The following is a 26,548-nucleotide window of genomic DNA, read 5'->3' as shown; positions in this document are numbered from 1 at the left end:
CCTCATGTTTGCAAGTCCATGCAAATTCCTTGATAGTAGCATGGAGAGCTAAGACAGTGTTTCTTCAGTATGTATGTTGACACCACCCAAACTGGCCTTTTTTATTAGGCCTTCTGTTGGTGAAGTGCATGAAAAGAAAACAGATTCATGTGGTCCAGCATCTACTGTGCTTGCAATAACAACAAATAAGTTATCAGCTACCAACTGCGTTAAACAAAGCAATCCCAAACGGACTTTAGATAGATCTAGGTAAACATTTTGAGACTGAAAAGTAGAATTTCATGTGTCTATAAACCTCCTTGTTCCATGGTAAGTGGTAAGTATATGAGTAATATATAGCAGGTATGCACATAGCAATTATATGAATATAGTGACCTACTGTACAGTACCTGAAAATAAAGGAGGAAATATAGCAGTTCAGGATACCCATTAAAACCACAGTGCGTATGGACCCCCAAAAAATCTACAAAGCAGAAAATTAGACAGCTGTGAAGTTTAAGCACATTGTTCCAATGTTACAAAATCCACAATTATATCCTGAAAAGTCAAAATAATGACACATTACAAAGCAGCTACAGCCACATTCCTGTACAATGTTATTTTTGTTACAAGTGTATGAGTCATCCAGTTTTTAAATGAGCATAAAATACAGTTTCCCATATTTATGATCTGTGAAGTGCTGTCGCTAGGGAGCAGTTCACAGATCTCACAATGAAAAAGAGAAAAACATCCAGCCATACTGTATTCACACTGAAATGCCAGCATTTCAGGTTTTGCTGCATTCATACGGTACATAAAATGATTTCAGTTCTCAACAAATATAAAACAATCATGCATAGGACAAATAAGCTAAAATCAGATAAAAAATTATACCCGCACATTTTTTATATCTTCAAAAACTTTGACATTATAAAAAATATTTTTGTGCTTTTACATTCATTATTCAAAAAAGCTGAAAAAATAAAGAACAAATCTATGAAATAATTTTATTGCCCCTCTATCCTTTATCTCATTCTAATATTTTTATTAGACTGGAGACAGTGATACTGCAATGTGCCACTTGATTCAATAGAGGGCAGCACCGGACAAGTGTAGCCTTTCACATATTACGCTTCACATATTTATGAAATGATTCACAATCAGAGGGACATTCAGTGCCACCATTAACCCACGCACATCAGATCCATTTTAGCTTTCATATCAGTTCAGAGTGCGCTTTTGCCACAAATACCACCCATGCGATCTTCAAAAGGCAGAAAAAACCCACAACCATTCATGTGGCAAATCTAATTAGACAAGAAGGGGTGTAATTCCATCTGATTCCAGCCAGTAGTTTTTCTCCCAAGTTCTCGATTCCTGTGAAGAAACAGACTGGAGTTATTCTTTCACGCACCGCACAAACTGAAACCAAGTCTTCAATTAACTGCTGTAAACCGGTACCCAGAATTAAGTACTCACTGCAATGAGCAAATGCATGATGTGAAACCACAGGAATAATTTGAGGCCTTTGCTAAGATTACTATTAGGCAGGAAAATTGAAAGGTACGGGGCCTGTAATGGAGGTGTGGATTAAGATGCAATTGAAGTTATGAGCTGGCCACAAAGCTAACACAAAACTATTCACATTAGGCTGTGAGATCATGTTGCAAATGTTTTCCAAAGCAGTCGTAGAGAGTATTCATTGGTCCAAACAATTTTCGCCAAAATCACAGGGAAAAATTCCAGGTACAGTATGCTGTGTAAAAATATCCTCTGATGGGTTTCATACAGTCACATACGCATACATAAATCACACTGGATGTAACATGCCAAACATAACATCATGACAAGAACAGGCCATTCAGCCCATCAGTGCTCACCATTTTTCAACCACTAAAGGTCACCTTGTGCTCACAGTTTACTTACAAACTGAGTAATATCTAGTACCCTGTAAAAGACATGGTTCCACTGGGGCTCGAACCCAAGACCTTCTGCGTGTAAAGCAGACGTGATAACCACTACACTATGGAACCTGTTGAGAGGCCTAAGCTTTCAGGAATAGTTGAAAGGTAAGAAATGAACCTAAGTAAGATTTGCAAAACATGAAAATTATCCTTCAATATATACATATTTTTAAATTAGAACAAATTGAATAACTTTGCAAAAAAATTCCTGTAATGTTCCTTGGGAGTTAAGAGTAATGTTCCAGTGACAAGAAAACTACACATGGGACCATTTATGCAAACCTAATGGGAATGTTCTGGAAACAAATAATTGCTAGCTAGGCATCAGAATCACCATACTTAAATTCCATTAATAAACCTTTGACACCAAATTGCAACCAAGCTGTATGAGCTCGCTCGGAAAACATGTAACAGCATTATTATAAATGCTACTTTGGATAATAAATGCTTCCAGACCATGTTAAGATCATGCCAGTAAATAATACAATGTGAAAGAAAATACAGTATATTAGTAAATAAATTTAATATACGTTGTATGTTTAGTACTGGACCATAATCAGATATTTCAAGATTTTGAAATTATCTTTCCAAAAAGTACTTTTTTTTTTTTTACTAATACTGTAATATACTGTAGCAAGACTGTTGGACATTATAGGTGTACATGAACTCAACTTTCGAATAATCCTATAAATCAGAATAAATTACAAGGAATTTTTATTGAAAACATCAGCCAAAAGAATGATTAAAGCCCAATTTTTCTGTGACTTACACCGATTACTTCTTAAAAAAAATTAAATTAACCGTGGATAAACACATTTCCAGTTCTTAATTAAACTATTTTCTAAACAGCTGAACAAAATTATGACAACCACCCACCTTTGCAAGAGACAGATTACCATCATCATCACCAATGATCCCACATCCACACAGATCCATATAATTTTGTATGTAGAAGGAGACTGAAACACAAACAAATGTGCACACACACAAACACACACATACACACGCACATTCGCGTACGCATACACATGCACACACACACACACACACATACACGCGTGCACCCACGCACACACGTACACACACATTAATTTTATTGTACTTTGAATAACTACTACTAAGCAACAATCAATTTAGATCAAAGAAACCAGGTGAGATGAGTTAACTGTGCAATGCACTGCTTTAATTGATAAATTAAGAAGTGTTAAAAGTGTTAAGTAACAATGAAATCCACGAGACCCCGTGGCTCCTTCCAGGATGAAAGACAGAGACCTTGTCCATGAGCCTTTCATTAAATGCATTTTTTAGCTGACCAGGGGGTTTACAATGAAGGGTCAAGCTGTTTTCGGATTCCTCTTTTTTAAAAAGAAACTTTTTTAAGTTGCATAATTAGCTCGAATGTATATTTGATCCGACATATTTTATTTTAATTACGAGTAACGGCAGCAGATTTCACACGTATCCTCGTTGAAACTGTTTCACAGTGGCCCAATATGAGAGTGAAGCGCTTGTGTATACCGTGGCAGAATATGCATTGCTCTTCTCTGAACAGAGCCGTGCATTGCTGGGGTAGGTAAAAAGGCGGCGTTACTGGCGGCTCTCGGCCGCGTGCGCGCAGCGGGCGGACCCTCACCATTCGCCAAACGGGCTCAGTCATGGCGCTGAAGCGGTGGCACGCGTTGGTGGTGACGGAGCTGGCCCCAGAGCACCACAGCAGCGAGAAGAGCCAGGGCTCGTTCACCACCCACAGGTTCACAGACACGTTCCTGCTTCGGAGCTCCCTGTTAAAGACGCACGCACGCGCACGCCCAGCGCCGTGTCATCACCGACACCGTAAAAAGTCACGACATCGTTATGACATCACAACAGCCCTCCCCTCTGCAGGGCGGCACCTGCGCACTGAAGTGGAGCGCCTTTTCAGCGGCATGGACACCAAACAAAAATGCCAAAACTATGCAAAATATGGCATGGATTGATCAAAGCTTTAGACCCCCTCCTCTCTCCCATCCTTAGTAAGAAAGTCACCCCTGGTATTCTTTATAGCTGTCGTTCTCAAACAAACTGCAGTTTGTCAATCAGTTCATCAATCTGACTGCCTAAATATGACTATACAGCTGCACGGACCTCAAAGTCAAATCCCGGAGGGCAACAGTGACTATGTCTATATGTACACAGTATTGGTCCTTGTCAAGATGACGATAATATTCCAAATAAGCTTTTTAAATGAGTCAAGAAACATAAGAGCTGCAAATATTCCTATCCACAATCTGCCTTTCAAAAAGCTTTTTGGGCTTGCTACGAGGGTAAGCTAGACTGGGAATTACGATCCATGATTTTGAATAATATTCAGTTCAATATTTGCTCAGAATCCAGTCTGCTGTGACACTCACTGTATTTTCCCAGAATTCAGCGCGTTGTAATTCACATTCAGCTGGTCCCCGCTTTCGTTGAGCATTGTGGGTATGCTGGCGTAGACGTGCCGAAACCCAGGCGCCATCTTCTTAACCTCGTCCCTGTGTGCGCCGGGCAGCCATAGCACCTAGGTTGGAGCACCACAGAACACCACGTTAAAACCGTCCTCACCCCCAAACAGCCCTTTATCTCTGTTTCTGCACCACTCTATGCTTCCTTCAGCGGTTTCCCCAGTTTTGACCAGGGTACTGCAGGACAGTGGGTTTTTCTCTTGTGACTCACTTTAACCAAATGGTTCACTCACACTTCCCATTAAATAATAACGAAGGAACAATAAATCTAACTATGAAACTAATTGTATTAATTGCTTTAGGGGATAAATAGTTTGTCGTGGCTAACATAAACATCTATGAAACACCTTCAAGTAAAATCCAAGCACTTAAAGTCAAAAGCTTTACTTTAAAAATAAAGCATTTTTTCACTGCCTGGTTAAATGGGTGTAAACTATTAAGGCAAACCATTTATCTGGGTGGTAGCCTCCACTTTGAAATCCATTGCCATTGGACAGGACACAACATGAAAAAGATCCTCCCCCAAAAAACATTTCCTTCTCTTTCTATGTTCCTTGATTCTTTTTCGCTATCACCATCACAAATTAGACCGTGGCTGACTCTGGATGAGCCTCGGCCTGTGGCTGATTCTGGATGAGCCTCGGCCTGTGGCTGATTCTGGATGAGCCTCGGCCCGTGGCTGATTCTGGATGAGCCTCACTCTATGGCTGATTCTGAATGAGCCTCGGCCCGTGGCTGATTCTGGATGAGCCTCGGCCCGTGGCTGATTCTGGATGAGCCTCGGCCTGTGGCTGATTCTGGATGAGCCTCAGTCTATGGCTGATTCTGTATGAGCCTCAGTCTGTGGCTGATTCTGGATGAGCCTCAGTCTGTGGCTGATTCTGGATGAGCCTCAGTCTCTGGCTGATTCTGGATGAGCCTCAGTCTGTGGCTGATTCTGGATGAGCCTCGGCCTGTGGCTGATTCTGGATGAGCCTCGGCCTGTGGCTGATTCTGGATGAGCCTCAGTCTATGGCTGATTCTGTATGAGCCTCGGCCTGTGGCTGATTCTGGATGAGCCTCAGTCTATGGCTGATTTTGGATGAGCCTCAGTTTATGGCTGATTCTGGATGAGCCTCAGTCTATGGCTGATTCTGGATGAGCTTCAGTCTATGGCTGATTCTGGATGAGCCTCAGTCTATGGCTGATTCTGGATGAGCCTCAGTCTGTGGCTGATTCTGGATGAGCCTCAGCCTGTGGCTGATTCTGGATGAGCCTCAGTCTGTGGCTGATTCTGGATGAGCCTCGGCCTGTGGCTGATTCTGGATGAGCCTCGGCCTGTGGCTGATTCTGGATGAGCCTCGGCCTGTGGCTGATTCTGGATGAGCCTCAGTCTGTGGCTGACTCTGGATGAGCCTCAGTCTATGGCTGATTCTGCACTCACCAGGTCAGGAGAGATGTTGGATCTGAGGATGGCCTCCACCGTGCGGCGCGTGTCGTTAATGTCCTTCCGGTCGGACTTCATGTCGAAGACGAGGGAGACATTGTTCTGTTTGGCCAGCTCAAGCAGCTCGGCGAGGGCGGGGATGCTCTGGTTCTGGGCCTCCGCCACCTCCCGCTCAGAGAGGGAGGAGGCTGTGCCGAAGGGGTCGCTCTGCAACGCGCACACCATCACATTACACTGCAGGCATTTAGCAGAGGCTCTTATCCAGAGCGACTTACACAGCTTTCTCACATAGAATTTACATTGCATCCATTTACACAGCTGGATGCGTACTGAAGCAATGCAGGTTAGGTACCTTGCTCAAGGGTACAACGGCAGTGTCCTACCGGGTAATCGAACCCACGACCTTCAGGTTACGCTCAAACAGACACACCCCCGTCCATCAGTCGCATGCTCAAACACGCACACCCCCGTCCATCATCTTTTGTCAATATGTATGTGATAATTGCTTCATAAGTTCATTTTGTTTGGGGAAAGTACATTGTACAAGCCCCTTTGGGGTTTTTTTTTTTTTTTTTACTTTCTCTGCACCTTTTTTTATCGCTAAGTTTAAGTTTACGTTTAAGTTTGCTGCTTTTAAATTGTGTTCCTGTGCAAAATTGAAAATTTTAAAATTCAAAAATGAATGAAAAAAATAAACCGGAGTACAGTATGACTCCCTGTGAACCATTCCTCTCCTGGAGGCAGGGCCTCACCTTGATGAACCAGTTTCCTGCGTTCAGCGCCTGCAGCTGCTTCCAGGTGAGCTGGGAGCTGCTATTGTAGTCCTTGTCCTTGTAAACCTCATTCACGTTAGTCGTTCTCCGTAGGAACTGGCCCTTGTAGTCGTGCAAGAGGAATGGGACGCCGTCCATGCTGGATTGAGAGATGCCATTGATTTGATCATGTGGCACAAGCAGCTTATTGTGATGTGACAGTAAGTTTCAGTATGGCTGGGTAACATTCAGTTAGTTCCTCATCCAACGGCAAGATAACAATTATGGTGAGAATGTTCCCTTGAATTCCAGACTGCAGAATGCATTTGTTGTTGCAAATAGTTTTTGTCAAGGTCACAGAAAGCAACACTCCAGGCATAACAAACGTTACACTGTGCAGGAGGGTACATTTTAAGAATGTAAAAAATATAGCTACTGAAATGCCAGACTCATTGGCAGTTTTCCCAATAAAATGAACACGAATGACTATCCACAACTCAAACTGGAATGAGGAAACTGAGCCACATTCTAGTGTTAGTTACAATGTTCCTCGTGTGTCTGGAACACAGAGTTTCAGAAACATCCAGGAAGCCAGACACAATTACGTGCTGCGAAAACCGTGAGCCTCACTTGCATTCATTGAGGAAGTTTACCCTCACTCTGTCCCTACACTTAAATGTTTTGGGAACCAAAAGCTGGTAACTTGTCTCCACTGCTAACCAACTGTCCTACCTGAGCTGCACATCTGTTTCAAAGGCAAGCGGCTCACACTTCAAGCTCCGCCTGAATGACATCATGGTGTTCTCTGGAGCCAGCTGAGACAGAACATGGAACAAAAATAAGTGGCATAGACAAGCAAGCTTCCAATATTTTCCATCTGACGGTGAAATAAAAAAAACTTGTTTGTCAATAAACTGAAATTTTCATCCTACACTGTGCACTGTAAATCTCTCATAATTCCACAACTAAATAAACTGGTTGAAAAATGGGACTAAGACACAATTTGGTGTTAGTAAATTAAAAACGTAACAGCGTTTTAATGTTCCTGAGAATTCCATCTGCCCCCCCCCCCCACCCCGAACCATTTAATGCTCATTTCAAATACAAATCATCCACGTGTTAAAATAAGTAATACTTCGGCACAGAACAGCTCTATGTGCCCCTGAAAATGTACCAAGGAGACCCAGAGAGAATCAGGCAGTGTCTTCATTAGCTGGAGGGTGGAGGTTTAGGGGTGAAGGGTGAAAGAGGAAGCGGAGGCCCACTCACCATGGGAGCTCCACGGTGGCCAATGAGACGAGGTTTTGGGGGGCACTTTTCCACCAGGCAGGGGGAGGTGATGAAGAGGGGGCAGAGGAAGATTACAATGGACACCACCACAAAGACCAGCAGGGTGACCATCCTGGACACTGATGAGAACGGACAGCCACACAGACACAGTCACCATGGGATGAACACAGCACACTCACAGACATAACCATGAGGAGAAACCTCCATTTAGCTGCATTACACACACCATTGCTACTGTCTGCAGCAAAACACAAAGAGAGAACAGGTAGCATTCATGTCCAGTCCTGTGGACATTCTTGTAACATGTAATTAACGTTCCTGAGATCGGGACGAGTGCTCCCTGTATAAGCCACTAATGCAGAATGAGCATTAACGCAGCGCTCTGGTCTACTGAGCCTTATAAGCTGTGCTGACCTGCACTCTGTGTCCTGAAGACTCTCTGGAAGACAAGCCAGCTGAGGAGAGTCAGAGCGCCAACTCCACCCAGCTGTAGGAAGGGAGCCGTGGCCTGGGAGAAACACCAATACACACACACACACACACACACACATACATAAGTACACATATACACACACACACACACACACACACATATACACACACATATACACACAAATATGCACTTACACATACATAATTACACATATACATACTAATATACACACACACACACACACAAATACATGTTTACACAAACACACACACACACACACACACACATACACACAAATACACACACACACATATACACACATACACAAATACATACAAACCTAAGTACACATATACACACAAAATACATACACACACATATACACACAAATACGCACATACACACATACATAATTACACATATACACACTAATACACGCACACACGCACACAAATACACATTTACACAAATAAATATACACACACGTACATATACACACATATATACAAATACACACATACACCACATGGCCAAAAGTATGTAGACACCCGAGCAACACATCCATATGTGCTTGTTGAACATCTCATTCAAAATCCATGGGCATTAATATGGAGTTGATTTCCCCTTTGCTGCTATAACAGCCTTCACTCTTCTGGGAAGGCTTTCCACTAGATTTTGGAACATGTTTGCATGGATTTGCTACCATTCAGCCACAAGAGCATTAGTGAGGTTGGGCACTGATGTTGGGTGACAAGGCCAAGCTTGCAGTTGCCATTCCAATTCATCCCAAAGGTGTTAGATGGGGTTGAGGTACAGGCTCTGTGAAGGCCAGTCAAGTTCTTCCACACAAAACTCAGCAAACCATTTTTTTATGGACATTGCTTTGTGCACAGGGGCATTGTCATGCTGAAGCAGAAAAGGGACTTTCTCAAACAGTTGCCCTAAAGTTGGAAGCACACAATTCTCTAGAATATAATTTCATGAGGTAGCATATAGATTTCTCTTCTCTGCACCTAAGGGGCCAAGCCCAAACTATGAAAAACAGTCCCAGACCATTACTGTTGACCGGGGCTGCTATAGCAGGGCAGAAATGAGAAGAACTGACTTGTTGGAATGGTGGCATACCATGACAGTGCCACGTTAAATGTCACTGAGCTCTTCAGTATGACCTGTTTTAATATCAATGTTTGTCCATGGAGAATGCATGGCTGCTTGTTGATTTTATGCACCTGCTAGCAATGGGTGTGGCTGAAGTAGCCAAACCCACTAATTAAAAGGGGTGTTCACATACTTTTGGCCATGTAGTGTATATACACAAATACACACACATATATATATATATACAAATACACACATACACATGCGCACATGCAGACATATTTAACAAAAATACTCATGCACACATGTACATAGTATACACCCATATATGCAAATACACACATATATACACAGATACACGCATACACATGAGCACATGCACATATGTACACAAATACACATATACACATACACATGACATGGAAGATTGCCCATGCACACACACACACACACACAGCACCAAACTCGCTAATAATACTGTACCGAGTCAAACTATCAGCCCCCAGAGATGCCACAATATACCCTGGCACAAACAAAGACATACCACACACCATGCACACGCTCCATCTTGTTAGATGCCACAGGTGGCATGCACCCACACGCACAATGGCAAGTAAGTAATGACCTGGCCCCGTGGAGGCCCTACTTGCATACCTGCAGCGACAGACGCACTGTGGCCCACTCGCTTCTCCATGCCATGCATATCCCAGCAATCCCCGCGGCGATGATGAACAGCGCCAAGAACAACAGGACCTGGCCCCGGGGCAAAACGGCAGATCCTGTTACACCTCGACTGCACACGGCACGCCGCACTTTCACAAACACACTCAGGAACAGGAACGAGGCATTCATGCCCGCGATCGAGATCACAGGCTGCGCTGCTGCTCGATGCTTTGGTTACGACATGCCTTACGAACATAAGTTCTTAGCACTGTATATTTATTTTTCACTTTACCTTTACTTGACTTTTGTTTTTGTTCCTTGCACCTTTACATAATTAAAAATAAAATATTTTTACATCCCACTTTGAGTGCAATTTTGAGTTATGAATAATATTATCATTAAGCTCTCTGCCTCAGACAATTATGACCTGATATCAGTATTTCCTGATTAATCTGTAGCACTTAGAAATAATGACATCAAAAGAAAACAATGAAGATTTAATGGGGGGAACAGGAAGAGTCATGGCAGTGCAGTGTGGACACCCTACCTTGTGCAGCCAGTGCAGGTCCAACGGTTCTCTCAGGGCAACTTGAAACAGTGCGAACAGCTGAAATTACACCAGCTTTAGCTACATGAACATGTTGATATCATACTGATTATAGCAAACGATACAGTCGTAGCTAATGGATAATAATAATGCATACACATCTCTCCTTCCTCTCTTACCTCCACCTTTTCTCTTTCTCCCTTTTGCTCTCTCATTCTCACTCACCAGCAGCAGGCAGCAGTAGCTTGCCAGAACAGCAGAAATGATGACGACCACCATGAACCAGTTAACCCATGGCTTCCATTTGGTGAAGGCCTTCCTGTTGGAGAGAGAAATGTAGTCAGTAGTCGGTAGAAATACTCTAAAAGTGATTCACTAGTTTGAGCCAATCATTTTGTGCTGCCATTTTGTGAATGACACCTTTTTGTAGTTCCGCTCATTATCAGCTTCATTAAAACTCACTCTCCCATCATACTGACGAACTTACCTCACGCTGTTCTGTCCCAGTGCAAGAACGCCGTTCCACAAATCAGTAGCACACACATTATATTTAAAATAAATAAATATGTCCCAGCCCCGCTAAAACCTGTGGTCTCAGCAAACACCTCGGAATCTAATGAGGTAATCCAAGAAGAGTTAAAACAGAATCCAGAGCAGGTGGAAACCTGGCAAATGACATTTAATATAGCAAAGTTATACGCAAGGGAAATTAAAATTTACGGGAAGAGCAAATTCAGAATTTGTGTGCAAGCGTGCGCATGTACACTTAACTCACCAGTTGACATCATCGCGGTCATTGAAAGCAGCCGCACAGACATACATCCAGAACAAGGCCAGTAGAGACACCAGGGAAACGATGGAGAACCAGCAACACACACACTGTCAGGGAGAGACAGCACAGGGCAAGGGTCAGAGGGGAGAGGTCAAAGGGGAGCTGAAAAATCTTCACCCTGGAGCTGGCAGTAGTTTGGTAAATGTGGAGTGCATCAATGCCATACATACACTATATGACCAGAAGTATCTGGACACCCCTCGGTCTGGGGCTTTTTTCATGCATTTATAATTTATTTTTCCATGGTTGCATATATAAATGGACTGCATTTATATAGCACTTTTATCCAAAGCGCTTCACAATTGATGCCTCTCATTCACCCATTCGCACACGCCAACGATGAAAGGCTGCCATGCAAGGTACCAATCAGCTCGTTGGGAGCAATTAGGGGTTAGGTGTCTTGCTCAGGGACACTTCGACACGCCCAGGGCGGGGGATCGAATCGGAAACCGTCCAACTGCCAGACAACCGCTCTTACCTCCTGAGCTATGTCGCCCCATAGGTTTGTTCCAGTGAAGGCAAATCTTAATACTGCATATAATCACATTCTAGAAGATTCTGTGCCTCCCCAACAGTTTGGGGAAGGCCCTGTCCTGTTTCAGCACGACAATGCCCCCGGGCACACTTCAAGGTCCAGATAGAAATGGTTTTGTCGAGGATGGTGTGGAAGAACTTGACTGGCCCACACAGAGCCACCTCAACCCCATCCACCATTTTGTGATCAATTGGAAAGCCAACTGAGAGCCCGGCCTAATCATCCAATCAGTGCCCAACATTTCAAATGCTCTTCTGGCTGAATGGAAGAAAATCCCTGCAGCAATGCTCCAACATCTAACATAATGCCTTCCCAGAAGAGTGGAGTTTGTTACAGCAGCACAGGGTGGACAAACTCCATATTAATGCCCATGATTATGGATGAGATGTTGGATGTCAGGTGTCATGAAGTAGCTGTAACTGTCAAATGTATCACTGTCAATGAAGTCCTCACATGCAATCAATCTGTAATTCTGTCAGTAATATACAGCTCTTTCTACAACCACATTGTACAGAGAGTGAAAACGGCCACACCCCTATTTTGGCACACATATTACACACTCATTTGCAGAAAAACAGCACATAACTACAGTGCTACAGGAACCTGGTCAGGTATGTTGTCATGTCTGGACAGGAAAAAGCTGACAGTGGACAGACCCTACTTGCAGCATCCTCAGATTTTGTGTCAGGGGAGATCGTTTGGACCCTCCTTCTTCTTCATAATTATTCCGCCCCCCCCCCCCCCCCCCTCCTCCCTCACCCAGAGGTGTGTTACATTTATTTCACACGGTTTACCAACAGGCCTCTTCTTGTCTGGTTTCGCCCTGTGCCTGACTGTGCTGTGTCGTGTGGCGGGACATAGGGTTTTAACGGTTAAGTTTTGGTTACTGCTACAGGAGCGGCACACGCTCCCCTAATCTAACTTCAGATCCCTCTACTGGCGGCGTTTCCCAACCGGTGAGCCGCGGCACTCAGGTGCACCGGCAGACGAGGTCGGACGTGTCGTGTGAAAAATCCCTTCAGAGAAATTTGACAGTTGAATGAACTTGAATGAACAAATCCCATTCACAAAAGCCAGTCAGTGTCAGATGTCAGTGAAATGCTTATCGCTTCATTGAAACCCCCGAGAGAACATTAAGGCCGACTGTTGGCACGTCACATCAATGTCAGTACGTCCCTCACTTTTGAGAGATTCTATGAATTGGGAAAGCGTTCCAAGGAAGGAAAAAGATTGGGAAACACTGCGCTTATGACACGCCCCCCCCCCCCCCCATCCATCCACAAGGCTTTTCCCTGCAACAAACCTATCGACTTACCCAGAGCAGAGTCACACTCTGACGTGGAATGCCTGTGCTGGGCAATTAGTGCTGGCACGGAGTAAGAGTAAGATAAAGAGCTGGCTTGGGTCCGGGTACATTGGGGCTCCCAATTAACATGGCTTCACTCAAGAGTGCCAAATTACTCTTTCAGCTCATTGGCAGAGCCACCCACCGCGCTACGCCACGCGTCAATTGCCTCCGGTAAAGCAAAGCTTAATTTCGAAACGAAAGCCGATGCATTCAGGAAAAGGCTTTGGAGTTCTGTCTCCAAAGGAACTTTTAAATGGCTGGAATCATGGTGCCGGGCAATTGGTGCCATTCAAGTCAGCTGGGAGGGAAACAGGAACTGCACCGGCAGCAGTGAGGGCTTATGGGGAGAGATAAGATGGCTGTAAACCTCCTTATCTTATCTGTGTCAGGACATTTAGACCATTCAAACTAGACTAAATTATCTGTGACGCTTCAGTGAATCTCCAGGGGAATGTCTGACTAATCGGGTTAAAGTGTAAGAGAGAAAAATAAATTGCTGTAATGAACGATAAAAGGTTGAATATTAAAATGATGGACAGTTGAAAGGGGTGTGGCTATGACAGGATGGCAGGAGTGGGCGATGCCGGGTGTGAATGACTCTGATGACGGGCTCTATGGCGGCTCACTCTGCGTTTCTCACTCCTCTGCGGGCTCCAGTTACAGCTGTACAGGCCCCGGCAGCACGTTCGGCAGACCCCGTCCTTCGCCGGCATGGCTGTCCCTATCCGCACTTCCCCTGGGCAGACGCAGGGGGAAGGGTTCTTTTGGCGATTGCGGGGCTGATGTTCCCTTAAAAGAAGGGTTCTCCACTCTACACCTGCAGTGGGAGGCACAGAGAGAGAAACAGAGAGAGCGAGAGGGAGAGAAAGAGTTATTTTACGTAGGTGCGTATCAGTGAGTGGCAGAGTTATAGCATAAGACACAGTGAGTGAGTGAGAAAGGGAAAAAAAGCCTGTGAAGAGAAGGATTTTTCCCACACCAATCGCTCTCCAGCTGAGCGTCTGCATACGAGGCTGGTGCTGACACAATGGCAGTCTGTGTCATCTTTACGGATGAAAGCGGGTGATGCAGAGGAATGAGCAGGAGCAGTGAGCGTGGGGGGAGGGCGGGGGGGCAGGTTACATTCTGAAGCTGCAGAGAGAATTACTGTAGCATCCTGGCGCTAAGTAGGGGATCTGTTCTATCAGTGCAAAAATAATCACCCTTCATCAAGACTGTGGGAACGTGGGGCGAATGTCTTCCATTTCACAGTCATGATTCACATGAACGAAATGGCACAGAGAGAGAGAGAGAGAGAGAGGGAGGGAGAGAGAGAGTGAGAGAGAGAGAGAGAGAGAGAGAGACCCAAGATTCTCCTGCATTTGACAGTTAAAGGAGACATACAATTCATGTTATCCAAATATTTCAAACATAAAAATGAGAAGAAACCAACATAAATCAATACAAGCAAACAAAAAAAAAACAAGCAAAAATAAAAAATAAAAATACAATAAGAATAAAACTAAAAATACCCACAAAACCCTGCCCAGGATAAGCAGGTATAGATAATGGATGGATGGATGGAAGTGAGGTCTGGGGTCTACTCAGTCAGCAAAACTACGCCGCATGGGACAAGAATCCAACTGAAGCCCTACATACTGAATTCCATAGAACTATTTTACAAATACAAAGGAAAACCCCTAACAACGCACGTAGGGCAGAATTGGTATCCATTGTTAATAAACATACAAAAAAGAACACTAAAATTCTGGATGCACCTTAAATCATGTCCCAATGACCCATTACAATCTAAATCCCAAGAACTGAAACCTGAAAAGAGTCCCCTCAGTCAGCAAGTACTGAAGCTTACTAATTCTGTAACACAAACTAACCTACACCACGCTCAGACCAGCACTGCTAACCAGCCACAAATCAGTGTAACCAAAATTATTCAACAAACAAAAAATTTGTCTTTGGAACATTGAGATAAAGAAGCCAAAAAACAAGTCAACTAAATTTCTATCAGACCCTAAAAAACTATGCTCCAGCAGACCATCTCTTCTCTGTCAGAGATACAAAGCAGAGGCAGATCGTGACCAAATACAGACATAGCAACCACATCTTTGCTATTGAAAAAGGCAGACACAAAAACTCATGGTTACCAAAATAAGAACGAATATGTGGTCACTGCAAGACTGGAGAGGTACAGACAGAGATGCACTTCCTCCAAAAATGTACAAAGTAAACAAAAATACAAAAAGCATATTTCCACAAATTTCCAGTAATTGTAAATAACTTCAGTTCCTTATAAAAGCATGAACAATGTGCAGTCCTATTAGAAGGAACAACAGCTCCAATTACAGCTCAGCACATTTCAGCTTGCTATGACCTGAGGAACGCCGAGTGATCATCCTAACAAACACAGCTGTTTTTTTTCTGTTGTTGTTTATTTTGGTGTTGTGGTTTTTTGAGAATGTCTACTGCGCATATGAATTTTAATCGATGTTTTTAATTGCCAATATTTACATATGTAGTTCCTGCCAATAAATCAACTTGAATTTGAGAGAGAGAGAGAGAGAGAGAGACATGGGGTGAGGGTGGGAAAAAATGTGTTTTTTTTTTAGTTTACCGCAGACAGGTCGAGACAGTGCCCTGACACCTCGAGCCCTGCCCCTTCACTCACAGATAGTATGGAAAGTGGCACTGGAAGCCAGCTTTCAGCCACAGGGCACTACAGCTCAGCTCAACTGGCTTACTGTCCTTTCCCCTACTGTGCAGACAGTGGAAATAAATTATTTTCTTGAATCAAATCTAGGGTAAATATGGAACGGAAGAACAAAAAGAATACACAATGACAAGAACGGGCCTTTCAGATCACCTAAGCACAATTACATTACAGGCATTTAGCAGACGCTCTTATCCAGAGCGACTTACACAACTTTTTACATAGCATTTTTACATCGTATCCATTTATACAGCTGGATATATGCTGAAGCAATTTCGGTTAAGCACCTTGCTCAAGGGTACAACGGCAGCGTCCTACCCGGGAATTGAACCTGCGATCTTTTTTGGTTACAAGCCCAGTTCCTTACCCACTGTGCTACACTCCGTCCTCACAACATTCACAGACAGTCTGTAGCCTGCCTAACATCGCATCAAGCCTGAGTCTGAACACCCCAGATAGGTCCGGCAAGCATGCAGGGTGACCACAGCTTTTAAAGGTCTCTCCAAGAGAGGGGGCAGGTTAAAAAAAATGTAACAAGCAAAGACACAGCTTTTCAATCTTTGCAAGGATCAAATTAGTGAAGTTAAGTTTAGAGAGGAATGCTGGGCACAGGGGAACTAACGTGAACCAACCTATTTGTGTGTGCATGCAAACCACAGAAAAAAGAAAAACTTTTTTATTTTTATTATCATTATAATTTTATTGTTATTATTACTAGTTATTATTACATTAAAAATATAAAAAATATTTTTATAAATAAAAATAGTAGTAGTATTAATAATAATAATAATAATAATAATAATAATAATAATATGAAGCCCATTCCGCAAAGTATTTAACAGCTTACAAAGGTCCAACACAATGACAGTGCTGTTAAGCACCTATTTGGCCTGAGACCATGTGATGTGAAATTCAATACTAAATGTTCAGTAATGGCTGAAGGAATTCTTCTCAGATGTTGCTGGATCATGTCATAACTAATCTCCAGCCTTCAGTATGTTAAAGCAGGAGGTTAGTGGCGTGTGATGAATCAGGAGCTATACTCTAAACTGGAAGCCACAATCCGATGGATAAGCAAAGATAAATGGCATTGGTTTTGTGTGCAACTCTTATGAAAACTTACACATTTTGGGGAACTATCCAAGCTTACTATTCTCTGATATTCTACCTGTGAATGTATTTTCATCATACAGGTAGTGATTAAAACATGGAACACTGGAACCAGGGCATCGGGCCATCATGCAGGGTCAGTATGACTGGGCGGGCCTCTCCTCTACACAGCTCTGCTACCCTCATGCCTGGACTGCAGCAACTCCAGTCTCCCAGCCTGGGCGGCTGTGCCGCTAAGCCCACGTAGTTAACACAACAGAGAGACACGAGGCTTGTCTACATTTTTCCCAAACGTGCCAAAGTCACACTTCTCCTCATTTCCCTTCCCCGGCTACCTGTTAGTGCTTGCATCAAGTTTTAAAACTTCAGTACCGGCCTACAGGGCAGTTACTGGAACAGTTTCACTATACCTCAAATCCCATCGACTCGCACTCAAGCTTCGCAATTGCATCATTCAACAACGTCCCATAACTGCTCAGCTGGGTTCACAACTGATGATAGAGGAAGCCATTAAATAATGATTTGTCTCATGCTCTTCAAACCACAGGGTGACAAACTATGTTTTGTGTACAAGAATATTGTCATATTGAAAGACACCCTCTCTGCAGAATAGAAATACTTTAAAATGTGGTTGAGGCTACTTAAGGTACTTGAGGTACCAACAATGGGATGGGAGTGCAGCACAGTGGGTAAGGAACTGGGCTTGTAACCGAAAGGTCGCAGGTTCGATTCCCGGGTAGGGCACTGCCGTTGTACCCTTGAGCAAGGTACTTAACCGAAATTGCTTCAGTATATATCCAGCTGTATAAATGGATACAATGTAAATGCTATGTAAAAAGTTGTGTAAGTCGCTCTGGATAAGAGCGTCTGCTAAATGCCTGTAATGTAATAAGTACCATCGCACTTCTGAGGGTATGTGTGTTCCTAAACAATGGAAGGAAAATGTGGCCAACACCATTACCAAGCAGCACTATTTCACACAAAAGCCTGATATATATCAGCTAAGGTGCAACTCTATGGGATGTACAAGTATTCACATTTTCATGGTTCACCAGTCACTACCCAAGTACACATTTTTATGGTTATCTGCTGGACTATCAGCAGGTAGAACATGGCAGGCATCCATGTAACTAATCCTCCACTATATCTGCATATGAAAAAGAGGTGCAGGAAAATAAATATACAAACGTATCAGATTACCAACACTTTGTGCCTTTGATAGTAAACAAAAAGACATGCAGCCAATCAACCAAAATGACTCACAGTGCAACTTAGGGGAGGATGAGGATGAGGAAGCTCAACCTCTTCGACCAGAATATCTGAAGGTCAACAAACAAGATTTGGGAATCTGCACCCTCGCTACTTCAACTGTGTCTCCACTGCTTCCAGCGCAGTCCAGAGGTGCAGTCGTGGCATGGGTAAAACACGATTTTCAGGAGCATTCAAGGTTGCTAAAACAAAATACAGCTTCGGGCACTGAAGGCGAAAGAGCTACACAGGCTCAAGCAATATCACCGTTGTTCGCCAGTAATGTGAATGATCAACTGATCCATTATTTTTCATTTTCCCTTGTTTCCTGGTCTAGTCTCCGGAGGCGTTTCATCAAAGCCGCTAAACTGCACCGGGTCAGTGAGTAAAAGCACACAGAAAGGGCACACCCTGATGTTCAGTGGCAACTTAACCTACCGGGACTCTCTCAGAGGACGAACAGGGGAGAACGGCCTGCTGTGGGCGTAGACAATATTACTTTAACTTCATCAAGCTCAGTTAGCCGTTCTCTATTTCTCAGTGGTCACTTCTATGTTGAGATGCACTATTCTGTGAGAAATCATTCTGAAAACCTTAGATGGGAGTGATAGCTCTGATTTTAGGGGTACATTTTCACGTCTCTCCACTTCTGAAATGGGTATCTTCCACACAGCTTCTTCTTGGAACAACAAGGTCATCAAAGTCAGGAGATGAGCGTGTGTGACAGAGAAGCCACCGTGTGAATTCCCCAAGTTAACAATGTGAAGGAATGAAAAAACATGGCTTATGAAATTTGATACTCAAACCTACAGAAGAGCACGGCAGTGAGGAAATAACTGAATTTCCCATATGCAGCGTGTGACCCAAACCCTGAAGCATTGCAGTGACACATCAACGTTTTGTGGGAAATTTTGTCCTTAACAACACAAACATGAATAGTCATGTTATGATGAAGTGGCCAAGAACTCAAGTTTAGCAGATCATTTAAGCCAAGTGCTTTGATCCCAGGGTCGAACCTGTATTTTATTTGAAGGATGATTTGATTGTGCATGCTGGCACAGGTAATGAGGTTTAAGGTGAGTTTAAAAAAAAAATGAAGGACCTGTTTTACTGGCATGTTATATGCTGTGATCAAACAAAGCTTATGACTTCATCACATTATTGCATGTGAATCGAGCAGGTGCATCCTAAATGGCATTATGCAGAGAACACATGTCCCAGGTGTTCTTTGATCGTGCAATTTGTTTCTTTGAACCCATTAATATTACCATTTTGCTCATGGACGAGTACAGCAGTTTTTCTTACAAACTCATTGCTGCTACAGTAAATATAAATTCATATACAGTTTTGTGGCTGCCAACACAAGATGATTCTGAAACTGGAAGAACACGTTAGATGATGATTTTAGAACATGAAATAGGGAATGTATAGCCAATGTATGAATATCTGCTTAATAGAAAGCGCATGGGGGAAGCACTGTTTGATTTTGGCACCATCACGTAATCTGAACTTCCAAAACAAGTGGAACATTTGGTTCTTTTGTTGTGGGATTAATTTTAGGGGTACACAAGCAGGGCCTCCTTCCTGAAGCATCCAAAGTGCCTGTGTGCATTTTTACCACGTTCACATACATTTTTCCCTGTGCTAGGGGGGGAAAAAAAAAAGATACCTTGCCAGCAGGTGAAGTTACAGCCACTCCCTGACATGCATAAAAGCCCATGGCCTGCATCCAGCTAACAGTCAATGTTTGATTCATTGATAAGGACCAGAGGCAAACTGTACTTTGGCACAATTAGGTATGGGAGGGCATAATATTACAATTTCATTGTCCACAAAAAGTGGAACTTTGTCTTTGGCTTCACATGGCATGGCATAAAAATAGACACAGGACACATAAAAACTAAGAAGGAGAAAAAACTAAACATCAAACACATAATACACAATGTATGCATGAGCAGAGCAGATCATCGTAGTGCATTATTTAAAAAGTTTAAAATGCTAATTGAACTTGGGATAAAAGACTTGTGTAAAAACAGTTTAGTGGCCCTTGGCACCCTCTAGCACTTTCCAGATTTCCACATCTCAATGGTGAGCTGATCATAGACATTTCCATTGACACAGACTCTCAGTGGTAGATTGGAGAGGAAGCATCTTATCCAAGGAATGAGGCCACTCCTAAACCTAAGTTAAAAAGTTCAATAAGACTTTGCAAAAGGATGTGTCTTCATGGTATTGAATCCTTAGACCATTGAAGGTTTTGTGACAGTGTAAGCAGGGTTAAAATCGCATTGTCTATGCCCCCATTACTTGTATACACTCACTGAAGCTGGTCTAAGCAGCTAGCAAAGTAGGAAGTTAGGCAGAATTGGCTCTGGACCACAGAACAGAGGCAAGCGCTATTGGTCTAAAATCATTCAGCGCACAAGCTCCTGGTTTAATGACTGAACATTTCCATGATTTAGGTACAGTGGAGGTGTCCAACAAGTACTGGTATAGCCTGGTAAAAAAAAAAAACCTTTCAATTGGGGGACACAGTCTTTAAGCACATGCTGTTCACCCGGGCCTGAGGTCTTATTTGGTTTAAGCCATGCAAGAATTGCAGCAACCTCACCCTCTTGTAACACTATAGGATGTGTCATAAGGATGTGGCCACATATTTTATCACATTCGGTGTGATAAGCATCAGAGTCAAATCTACTATAGAAAAGATTCAGTTGATTTGCAATGAATGGGCCACTGGTTACTGAGCATTCCTGCTTTTTTCCAGCCCTGCTCTTCAGTGCATTAAAGCATTCCCAGGCTTGTCTCACATTACCTGTACAAAACTTCATTTATATTTTGACCTCGTAATCATTTTAGCCTTCTGAACCATTCCACTTGATTCTCTCTATTCAGTTGTAAGTTTTTCCAAAGTGCAGGTCTTTGAAGCAAGAGTTATTGTTCGTCCTGGTTATTACATTGTTGACAAAACAGCAAAATGAATATAATTTGCGCTATCTTAGAGAGGACACACCACAGTGGAGACAAAACAATAAAGATTCAGAAAAGGACAACTGCTCCTCCAGTTCAATGCTTGGCACAGCTTGTGAAAGATGAGCTACGAGCAACGTTTATGTTGAATTTTGGTCAGCTCATAGAACAGCTATTCCCTATTGTTGGATCTCTTGATTTTTTGTTGAAGATTTCTGGGAAAGGACAAGGAAGATCTACTTTCTTTACCTGAGGTGCATTTCAGACTGCCTCTGAGTGTTAGAAAACCTGTTCCTCTGTCTCAGAAGCATTTCTTCACATGTCCTGGAGGTAGTACACACATAACGAAAGACAAGACTGACAGCCCTTAAACTAACATCCATCTTCCCATATAACCCTCACTTTAAGGGTTTAACTTTGGTATTCCTCTCCCATTCAATGAAACAGTCTGATTCAGGTTCTCCCTCAAAACAGGTAAAATCAGTCTTTCAGCATGTCAGCTGGGAGACTTTAAAATGAATATTGCTTCTTCAGGAAAAAAAAAACCATAAAAGCATAACAAAACCAAGAGGCACTTGGCTACTACTTATATTTGCATGCCTTGGCACGTCTGTCCCTTTATCTGATCATTTTCTTCAGGACATTTATTAAGTAGGCCTACGGTTTTATGACGTCAAACACATAAATACCTTCAGCCTCTCTCACAGACCTGGGTCAAATGTATATTTAAAATTTGAAAACAAATCCATGAGAATTTTCAACGAAACACGTAAGCAACTAAAATCTACCATCATATGAAAATCTTCACTCTATAAGCATTAATAGTTCGCTAAATTGCCAAAGGTAAAGGGGACAGACCAGGGGTCCTCAGCCTTATCCACCAGGAGTTGGTGTCGGTGCAGGTTTTTTGTTTTAGCCCAGCAATACGACACTGATTCAATTAATCAAATAATCTTGGTCTTCCATCAAGACCTTGAAAGTAGAATCAGGTGTTCTAGTGTACTGGGCTAGTACAAAAACCTGCACCCACACCAGCCCTTTTTGGATTAGATTAGGGACCCATGTGATAGACTTAAAAAAGTATAGATCACGGCTGCCCAACCCTGTTCCTGGAGATCTGACATCCTGTAGGTTTCACTCCAACCCTAATTTGGCACACCTGATTCTACTAATCAGCAGCTCAACAACATCTGTAGCTGCTGAATGAGCTTCGTGCTTTGTTAGGTTTGGAGTGAAAACATACTGTACAGGATGGTAGATCTCCAGGGACAGGGTTGTGCAGCCCTGGTTTAAATCAAACTTCAGCTGCATATGAGACCAAAGACAACAGAAGACAAATAGTTCTCCATTTTTGCTGCGTACTCTTCATTGCACTCTTCTGCAGCTCTTTATGCTCTTTTTAATAATCTACTATCTGAAAGACATGGTAAACAGAAAAGCGTGCCAGGGAACTTCTATTACTAATTCCATCATACATATATAGTTACACCAGGACCACCATACCTTAGGTTTCATTGTAAAAGAAAGTGATTTATGAAACCATACTGTATGTGTTTTTGTCATTCCAGGTATTTCAACTTTGCACATACAGTGAAACCTTAGACATGGACATCAACACAAAAGAGTTACTGTTGCTCTTTTTTTTCCTGTTGTACTTACGTACCTCACTTTGCAGTCACATTGGTAACTACATGGCAAATTTAACCCAAAACTTTTGGATGGGGTTGAGGCCAGAGCTCTGCGCAGGCCAGTCAAGTTCTTCCACACTATTCTTGACAAAACCAGTTCTATATGCACCTTGGTGTGTGCCTGGGGGCATAGTCTAGAATGTGACTGTATGCTGTAGCATTAAGATTTTCCTTCGCTTGTGCTAACGGACCGAGCCCAAACCATGAAAAACAGCCCCTGACCAAGGGGTGTCCAGATACTTTTGGTCATATAGAGTAACACAAATTCATAACTGCTTTGACACTGAACAAATTCTGTCGTGAAACCAATCAACATCACAATTTTTACATCATTGCTCTTATTGGTACACATATACTCACTTGGTACACATTTCTATGGATTCCCATGAGCAGCATCACTGGACAATACTTTGAGAGGAAGTGAAGCACACTCATACTCAATATTCATACTGTTTGCTTTATCAATAATCCATATCAATCCGCGCACATCCTGTCTGGTGCCTATACTGTGGCATGCCACCTGCTTTCTTCATGGATTGGCCAAATAACAATCGCTGGAAAACATAATTTAATGACTGCTAGAAATTTCTCCAAAAAAAAAAAAACAAGATGGATAGGAAAAAGTAAAAAATCTTGTTATTCATTAGGACACAAGACTGGATTGATGACCAGCAGGGCCTAATCCAGGAGCTGTGGCGATGGCTCCTACAATGCAGCATACTGTTGAGCAGGCATATTCAAGTACAGCCTTCTATTACAACCATTATAATATATACAACAGCATTATAATTGTACTTCAAATGTACAGACCTCTCACGTACAAAAATACATACATGTGTTAAATGCATACCTTCACATTGCTACAGTTCTATAGGTTTAGATCAATGTTTAAGCAGAAACCACTGAATACACTGAATTTTTGCTTGAACAGTGTACAATACTTTGAATTACCTCTTCCATATATCCCAACGGCTTATCGTAGTATCAGCCATTTGGCATTTAACTTCTGTCAATATGTTTTATAAACTCCAGAGTTGGTATAAAATGGAGAAATAACTTATCAGATTAACACTTGTCAAATATTGACACATTGTGAATAGCGAGACGCACCCATTCTTTTCAAATAATACTGTCACATTAAAGTTATTTAAGAATGTTAGGCTTCCGTGTTCAGTTCACAGAACCAGCGTGACATTATTTATTCCTACTTCATAATATTGTCCTTCCATAGCAAAATATGACAAGTGCGTTTAAAGAATCTTATTTTTCACATTTTCTCACCTTGTCCTCTAACTAGATGAAGTATTTCTTTGCAACAGGCTAATTTAGCAATATATTTTTATTCTTAAAGTAACTTGCAACATCTGATCAAGGTGAAGGTTGGTCAGTTAGGCAGCCAACCTCACATCACCTAGCTAACTAGCTGATCTAAGATGACCTTTGTGAAGATTAGCATTAAGAGTTTTGAATTTAGTTAGGCAAGGAAAGATGCTGCTGGACAGCCTAAATAAAAAATCGAACTAAGTTAACATAACTTCAGTGAAGGTGAAGGTAAAATTTAGGGAGTGTTGAATGTTTTAAACAATAATTGTATAATTATGTCCATAACTTGGCATGCTTCAAACACATTTAGATTAGTGGTAAAACTGCCATGTATTGCACTTTGTATCATTATCTTGATGTTGTAGCTTTTCATGCCTCCTAGTATGACTTAGCATAGGCAAGGTCAGAGAGTAATATTTACTGTGTGAACTGGACTTAATGTGTTCATGGCTCTGAATAACTGTTACAAAATGAGTATCGGACCAGTGTCTTGACGTTGTTCCAATGACCTTCAGTATGCACTTGTGTCTGCCAAATAAATGTAATGTAATGTAACATCACAGTGGCATTATCAAATAAGTCCACAAAGCAACAGACTGTCTACTGTATGAACACAATGTACATATTTAAATAGAAATATACTGGACCATGAAGAAGTCCACTTCTTTGCAGGCTACTTATATTTTTAAATCTGCGACAGGAGTGTAAATTATTGAAATATTTAAAATTAAAAATAAGCAAAAATAGTACTCTGCCACCTTACATTAAGCAGCTTGTCTCGTTTATATAATACATTTCTAGCATTAATGTCTGAAACAGAAACATCAGTACTAGCTACGAGACAATATATTAATCAGCAGTTTATTAACATGCCCAGCGCCTAAGCAGGTGTCACGGCATCCAATTGTTTAAGCAACCTACAGATCTTCTCTCCCCTGAATGCTATATGCAGTATAGAAGAACAAGCCTTCCAATTAGACATTGGTTGGCTATTTTAAAAGTAGTATCACCACACTAATTACTATTAACTTTGAACTCCCTTTAACATTGACTAAAACTCACGATGGCTACCATTTAAAAATTACAGAAAAAACTATGTCCATGCTTTGTCGAGAAGTATATATCGGTTCGTTTTTTCTCAACATGTTTGCACACAACCATGCTTGGCGACTTTTTAGCTATTATTTTTTCTGTCACAACATATGGGTCATTCTTTGAAAGCATGCTACCCTGTTGTTGTTTATCTATTTAGTTTTGCCTACTTAAGTGGATTTTTTTTCGCCAGGTTTATTTGCAGTAATACTAATTTGTCATCACTATTAGACTTAAAGATCGTGTTAAACAACTAACATTACAGGTAACGTAAACTAATCGATATTCTCAGAACATATCGATTTGAGAAAGTCTCATAAATCAGCTGCTGAAAATGAATGAAAATTTGAGTCGAAATATAAAAGTACATGTTGTTCTTTGATAGGATATATAGGCTACCGGAATTGCTACTATAATTCCTTACCTGAAAGTTCGTTTTTTTCTTGGATCAGATAAAAGAACGTTTAAAGCCACGAGAATCAATCAAGGCTCGTTGGCATTTTCACCCCTTTCACTAAGTCTTTCGGCTTCATTCCCTAGTACTGTATTCCTGCAATCCGCGCACTGAATTTGGATGAGCTCGATTGAATAGATGTTGAATAGATGAAAATACTTTCACTAGGCTAAGTAGGGGGAGGGGTAACGTATCAGCAGGGAAATGCGCTCTCAAAGTAGCCTAAAGACGATGACAAGTCCGCGTGTCATTTTTTTTGTTGTTGTTGTTATCGTTAAAAGACAAGATGGGAGTTGCACCCCATACAGTTCTGTCCAGGAAGTAGTGCAACTCAAACATGCTACTTTTTCATTTTGCCTCCAATAAGAATCAAATCGCATGAAAACAAAGAATGTGCATGTGCTGTGGACAAACGCATGCCTTTTGTCAATTTACATTGAGTAGGCTACAGGTTTTGTTGTATATAAATAAGCTATAGCCTACGCTGGTATCCCGAAATGTTGAAAACCGAAAGTCTACCAGTTTATCCGCATGTAATAAATGCCGGGCGATGGCTATCCATAACAGGTGCAAGCCATTATCGGGGTTTTTTTCTTTTCGAGAATATTA

The 26,548-nt window shown here is 42.1% G+C and overlaps 1 protein-coding gene and 1 non-coding gene across 2 annotated transcripts; both read right to left on the bottom strand.

Moving 5' to 3' along the window:
* Positions 1–477: 477 nt before the first annotated feature.
* On the bottom strand, positions 478–26,200 carry gdpd2 (glycerophosphodiester phosphodiesterase domain containing 2). The gene is made up of 15 exons (XM_035408719.1): positions 25,910–26,200; positions 13,977–14,167; positions 11,411–11,514; positions 10,861–10,954; positions 10,636–10,695; positions 10,080–10,178; positions 8,309–8,402; positions 7,874–8,013; positions 7,337–7,419; positions 6,605–6,764; positions 5,850–6,059; positions 4,334–4,482; positions 3,577–3,724; positions 2,820–2,902; positions 478–1,356 (listed from the first exon to the last, which is right to left on the bottom strand). Exons 2-15 carry the CDS (start codon positions 14,061–14,063, stop codon positions 1,287–1,289), a joined length of 1,581 nt encoding a protein of 526 aa, XP_035264610.1. The 5' UTR covers positions 14,064–14,167; positions 25,910–26,200; the 3' UTR covers positions 478–1,286.
* trnav-uac lies at positions 1,940–2,012 on the bottom strand. The gene has a single exon. It is a non-coding gene; the product is annotated as a tRNA-Val (tRNA).
* Positions 26,201–26,548: the final 348 nt, after the last annotated feature.

The sequence above is a fragment of the Anguilla anguilla genome, chromosome 3, assembly GCF_013347855.1.
Source record: "Anguilla anguilla isolate fAngAng1 chromosome 3, fAngAng1.pri, whole genome shotgun sequence".
NCBI classification, from domain to species: domain Eukaryota; kingdom Metazoa; phylum Chordata; class Actinopteri; order Anguilliformes; family Anguillidae; genus Anguilla; species Anguilla anguilla.
This window is presented reverse-complemented; position numbering and strand designations above follow the sequence as displayed.